We start from the raw sequence: 6,258 nt of genomic DNA on the forward strand, positions 1-6,258 counted from the left end.
GAAGAGCAACGGCTGCAGCAGCAAGGCAAGAGGATAGGAGAGTCTCTCACTTTGTAACTCAACTCACCTGTGCTTGTTGAGGAGATTGTTGTATGAGCCTGTCCGCGGCAGTTTTCCATTGAGAGCTTCCATCAGCATCACCCTGAGCTCCGGCTTGCTCTGCAAACTTCCAAGGACCTGGGCCAGACAAATCAGCTCCTCGACCTTATTGTCTCCCACTCTTGCATCCTCCCTCGACCCCCTTGTCCCTCTCCGTTCTCCCGTGTGCTCCCTCCCCTCCCTCCGTTCGCCTCTCCGTCCTCAACCCATCTCCTCCTCACCTGTCTAATCTCGCTCTCCAGCATAGGGCGGGGAAGCAAGTCACTCTCGAGGATCTCGAGGGCGGAGGGTCTCGTGTGCGGGTCGTGGTGGGTCAGCCAGCGGATCAGCTGGCAGACGTTGGACCTGTTGGCCTGCACCTGAAGCCTCTCGAACCCCTCGGGAAACACATCCATCCTCCTCAGCCGGTCGATGCTCGTGATCCTCTCCAGTACGTTGTCAAACTTGCACCACATCTCGAACAGCACGATCCCGATCGCGTAGATGTCTCTCTTGCTCTGGTCCTTGTACGGCTTCCCTCCTCCGTTGATGATCTCGGGAGCCAAGTACAGCATCGTCCCAACATGAGCCGACGACTCGTCGTTGTCCTTGTACGCATGCTGCTGCCCCCCCTTCGCGTCCTCTGTGTCCTCCTGCTCCGCCAGCTTCTGGCTGTACCGTGCCAGTCCGAGGTCACCGATCTTGATGTCGCCGCTGAAGTCCAGGAAGATGTTCTTCGGCTTCAAGTCTCTGTGCACGATACCCTTTGAGTGTATGTACGCCAGCCCGGAAACGAGCTGCCGGAACAGCTTCCAGGTCGCCTCCCCCTTGTCCGCCAGCCCCTCCTCAATAATCACCTCCGACAGCGTCTTCTGGCAGTACTCCATCTGGATGTAGAGCATCTGTTGGTCGCGCTCCCCCGCCTCCTGCAGCCTGTCGAGATGATCTCGGTGGCTGCCGCTGTGATCGTTGACAGACTCAATCCATGCCTGGTAGTAGCGGACCACGTTCTGATGATGGAGCCCTGGTGGACAGTTAGCAGCAGGCAGCAGCTGCGAGCGAACAAGAGGTGGAGGCAGGAGGAGCGATGCGGTGAGAGGAAGGGAGAGGATGACATTGAGCGCACTCAGAACATCACTTCATCGTCATCATAAAGATCGACTTTTCGTCTTCCTCATCACCAGCGATAGCAGCAGCAGCAGCAGCAGCAAGCTGATCATTCTCACCTGAAAGCGTCTTCACCTCCCTCAGGAGTTTCTTGTTCAGCTCAGCATTCGACGGGTCCAGCCGGATCTTCTTGATCGCATACTTCTGCCCATCCAGCCGGTTGCGGCACATCCAGACGGCCCCGAACCCTCCCTCCCCGAGCCACTGGAGCTCCTCGAATTCTTGCTTGTACCTCGAGGACACCGACAAGCCGAAGTTGCCGAAGTTGTCAAGCGTGTGCTCGCCCGACTCCTCCGAGACGTTGGACATGGGCTGAGGAGAGTTGCACAGCGAGTTGTGAGACCTGTTGGACGACTTCTCCTCCGACGACTTCTCCTCCGACGATTTCTCCGACGACCCAGCCCTCCCCCCGCTGTCGGCATCAGAAGCAAGCTGCAGAGGAGACATCGACTGAGAGTGGCTGGAGTTTTCTGAGGGATGCGACATGGGATAGTCTACTCCCACGCTTCCAGACACGAAAGGGTCTGTCATCAGCTCAGAAGCAGATGGCCTCTGGTCTGGATCCCTCGTGAAGCATCTGGAAAGCATGACATCAGTACGCCGACATGCCCATCACCTCCCGTCTCCATCCCTCATCTCCTCCTTCCCTCGTCTCTTTCTTCATCCCTTTACACAGGCACGTCTCACTCTATCTCCTCCACGACTACCCTGTGCAAACCCCCCCCCCCCCCCCCCCTCCCTCTCCCTGGGCTCGCTTTTGGTCCTTTTTCCTCACCTCAACAGGAATCTATGGCATTCTTCCGAGAGCCCCGACGGGATGAGAGGAGGCTCTTCGTTCCTCAGCACGCATCTTGCCACCGCCATGTCGTTACTTAGCGACGAGTAGGGCATCACTCCAGTCAGCATCTCCAACACAGTACACCCGATCGACCACACGTCCGCTGCGATCGTGTACTGCCTCTTGATAACCTCTGGCGCCATGTACCGGGTCGTTCCATGCATGCTCTGCAGCATCGCATGCTCTGCATCCTTCACCACGTTCGGCAGCCACTTGGCCTCCCCAAAGTCGCTGACCTTTAGCACGCCGTTGATACCCAACAGCAGGTTGCGGGCTTGATGTCTCGGTGCACAACCCCGTTGGAGTGCATGAACGCAACTCCACAGAGCAGCTGCTGCGTGAAGGGCCGGACTACATCCTCGTCCAACGGCCCCATCATGCGCAGCAGAGCAGCAACACTGCCCATGGGCATGTACTCAAGAAAGATTCGGAAGATGCCGGTATCCATCTCGGCTCCATAGACCTGAGTATCTCAGTTATCACTCGCACACTTCAGATCTATCACGATTCTCCCTCCCTCACCTCAACGATGTTCTTGTGATTCAGCTTACGTTGACACTCAACCTCGGCAACTATCTTGTCCACCTGGCCCTGCCTCATCGCGTCCTTGCGCAGAGTGAACTCCTTGATCGCAAACACGCTGCCTGCATGAGGGAGAGCACCAGGTGTGTTGAACTCTGCCATCGCCATGTACACCGTCCCAAACCTCCCGATGCCCAGCACCTCTGGTGCCATCATCGTCTTCCCGTCCTCGGACATCCTGTAAGTCATAACCCGTTTCCACCTGAACCTCTGGCTCATGAGCTGCTGCTGCCGGAAAAATAACGAGGACTGTTTCATTCCCTCCTGCTGGGCCCCGTTGCCGTTCTTCGGCTTCTCACTCGTCCTTGTGGGTGATGCCTCCCCAGGCTGTTTCCGCTCCTGCTGCACACTTCCGTTGCTCATTGCCTTGTCCAGAAATTCCTGCGCAGCCTTGGCTAAATCGAAGACCATCTCCTTCCCGACTAGGTTTCGGACTAGGTTACGCAGGTTTGCCTGCAACTCCTTCACTTGCTGTTCGGAGACTCCTCCCACCGCCTCCACGTCCAGCTCTAGGGACTGCGGTGTGCGGGGGTACTCCGGCAGCAACGACATCCAGATGTTCACCTCAGGGCCGTCTGACTTGTCCTCGTGCGCCCGCACGCGGAGCTTGAAGCTCCTGCAGTTGGAGACAGAGTCTTTCTTTCCTCCTCCTCTTTGTCGGAACCCATTGCTAACGTGCTCGAAAGCGTCCTGGTATCGTTGGGCCACAGTCCTGAGCTCAATTCTTCTGGTCGAGAGCTCGTCACCGGACTCCCCTCCACTTGTGTGACCTCCATGTTCAGCTTCCGCTCTCTTCATGGCGGCAAGATCCGAGTGAAAACGTCAAAGTTGAATCGGATTTGTCATGCAGGACCAGAGATGTCGCAACGTCAACAAACCCGAACAACAACTGCAAGATTGACGATTCCTCTATCTTTCGGGAGCAGAAGGATTCAGATCCATTCAAAGGTCACGCTTGACTACATGTCCACCCATTCCTTTCAAGCTACCATCTTCCTGCAACAACTCCTATTCCGAGCCCTCCTCAAGTCTGGTGAACCAGGGGAACGCAGGTTCCAACTGGGAGATTCAATCAGAACAGCAGCCTCTGACGATCGCTAGTCTTCTGCTTCACTGACTTTCCTGTGGAGCTTTATCAGCTCCCTGCATGCCGCTGCGACTTTCGACCTATCCCGCTGCCCGGCCTCCCCGCCATTATCACAGTTATCGACGCCTCGAGGCGAAGTTCTACCTGAAGCAGGTTTTAACTTTAAAAGTTTAAATTGGGTATAGTTTTTAGAGGGTTGTTGTTGGAGCCGAGAAGAAATCGATTTAGTACCTGATAAAAACATTGGTACAAAACTAAATACAAAATTATGGTACTGTATCAGAAACCTTTCTGGAACCACATCGAGTGTTGAGCGGCCCAAAACATTTTAAAAGGCCTCCAAAATCAGTCTAAGTAGAAGGAGAGATAGGTTCCTTTTTACAATCAGGTTTTTTAATGTACTAATTTTGAATTTTCAAAATACTTATTGAACAACTTGGTAGATAATGATTGAGTTTAAAACAAAGTTGTTGTTTTTAAAAGTCAGTCAAGCCCTTGTATGTCTCGAAAGGATTGGGGGAGCAGGAGCTTGGTGGAGTATGGTAGGGTGGGCAGTGAGAAATTGTTGGTAGGGGTGGTATGGAATGAGACTATACCATACCAAGTCAAGGGTAGTCTATGGGAAATCAATGGGTAATCGATGAACTGTGAAGTTGCAGGAGCACTGGTGGGGTGGTTCTGAAAGAATCGATGTGGTGGGGTACCCTTAAAAGAGAATGATTGGTAGGGGGTGAGTTTTGAGCATTATGGGGTGGTAGGGGTACTTCGGTACTGGTTTCCTCGGGAAATAGTTGTGACAGCTGGGGTGTCTTGACTGGGAGAATACCGAGAAAAGGGGGGTAGGGTGATTCAAGGTTGACTGGTAGCAGGGCTGGGGTGTTTGGACGGAGGGGTGTAGTCCAAGAGGTTATGGTTTAGGTGGGTAGGGTAGTTGGAATGAACGGCCCTCCATTTTAATAAATACTTTTATACCCCTATTAACCCTACCCTCTATTCCTGAGGGGATTAGCCTAGTTTACAGGGGTGTTTGGCTTGTTACGATCGTGGGTAGGGTGGGAGTCATTTGCAGGATTACTGGGAGAGAATGGGTGGGGTAGTATGAGGTCCAATAAGGGGTGGTGCCAAATGCAACACGGTGTCCTCGTGGGCAAGGGAAAGAAGGGTGGGTGGTTGTAGATTTAGGGGGTACAAAGAACTATGATTTCCATCAAAATGGGTAGGTGGGGTGTACATTGGGGGTAGGGGGTGGTACTGCAGGTTTTCTATGAGTGGGGTAACAGCAGGTGGGGGTCATCATTGAACAGCACAAATTGCCGCCGGAGGGTCTTTGAAGGGGCACCAATTTGAATGTTTGAAATATTCTTGAGAAATTGATAATCATGCTCCAAGAGTTGGAAAAAGCTTTAGAAATTGGAAGAATAATTTCAACGATGAAGAGCCAATAGCAAATCGATCGAAATTCTGAAGAGAGTGGGGTAGGGGGTCCTTTGGTTTGCCTTAAGACCCCATCTACCATACTAGAAAGAAGGGGTATCAAGGTGGAAGGGATGAGGAAATGGGTGGGGTAGTGAGGAGGTTAGAACGAAGCAATGCTGGACAGAAATAGAACAGGAGATGAAGCAGCCGGGGAAGAATGGCAGCAAAGATTGAGGAAGATTCTGGTGAAGAAGTGAAGATATACTAGGGAAGGAGGTGGACAGTAGGTTGCAAGGAGGAGAAGGGAAGAGCAGCAGTCTTCTAAGAAGAACGGGAGCCTCGTCAACAAAGTGAGCATGAAATGCGAGGATTTCGCGAATATCACACAGCATGAGAAGAAGTCGTGGGGTGGGAGTAGGAAGAATAGATAGACCATATCATGTCATGTGCCTCTGTGTCTGTCAGCCACCGCTTAGAAGTGAGCTTAGTAGAGTAAGTGAAAGTGGAAGACCAATAGTTGTCTACTGGCAGACGCAGGATGAAAGGAGCAGGAGGACTAGAAAGAACATTTGATGCATTACTTTATTGTGATTCAAAATCAAATGAATCGTTTGGTAACTTTTGCCACCAATGTGGTCACAGTTGGCATCGTCCAGATAGATTTATTTTATCTGTATCAACAATCTAGTGTGGACATGGTGTGTGAGGTTATGAAGTGTCCTTTTGCAATTGAAAAGCTGGACATGGGAGGAAAACATAGATGCATTTTCAGAGAGGATTTTGTGTAATGAGCCCAAGAAGAGTTAGAATACGTGGATAAGAAGCTGAAGGCTGAATCATCTGAGCTCATCCTGCAGACATTGCAAACCTTCTGGCGGCACGCCAAGAAACTTGTCAAAGATTTTTCAGAATTTAAGTGAAGCCTTCGTGGAAGTTGGGGGAATGGCGAAAACGGACTGCAAGGGTGGCAGAAAGGGCATCCTGAGCAAGGTAAGGAGAGGTGAAGGGACATAAAAAGGGGGGGGGGGGGGGGGGGGGGTCCGTGGGTAGAGGGGGGTTAGGGGTAAGGAAAGGGAAAGGTAAAACGGTT

The 6,258-nt window shown here is 52.3% G+C and overlaps 2 protein-coding genes across 2 annotated transcripts; both read right to left on the reverse strand.

The window, feature by feature from the left end:
- Window positions 1-191: 191 nt before the first annotated feature.
- On the reverse strand, window positions 192-1,554 carry GUITHDRAFT_73160 (hypothetical protein; the record flags this gene model as incomplete). The annotated part of the gene is made up of 2 exons (XM_005830414.1): window positions 192-1,102; window positions 1,305-1,554. The coding sequence occupies 2 exons, from the start codon at window positions 1,552-1,554 to the stop codon at window positions 192-194; spliced, it is 1,161 nt and encodes a 386-aa protein (XP_005830471.1).
- Window positions 1,555-3,169: 1,615 nt separating this feature from the next.
- Window positions 3,170-3,874, reverse strand: GUITHDRAFT_153278 (hypothetical protein; the record flags this gene model as incomplete). Its single annotated transcript, XM_005830415.1, has 1 exon — window positions 3,170-3,874. A coding segment is annotated over exon 1 (233 nt), but the record flags the coding sequence as incomplete, so codon positions are not given.
- Between the last annotated feature and the right edge of the window lie 2,384 nt (window positions 3,875-6,258).

Source organism: Guillardia theta (genome assembly GCF_000315625.1).
Source record: "Guillardia theta CCMP2712 unplaced genomic scaffold GUITHscaffold_46, whole genome shotgun sequence".
NCBI classification, from domain to species: domain Eukaryota; class Cryptophyceae; order Pyrenomonadales; family Geminigeraceae; genus Guillardia; species Guillardia theta.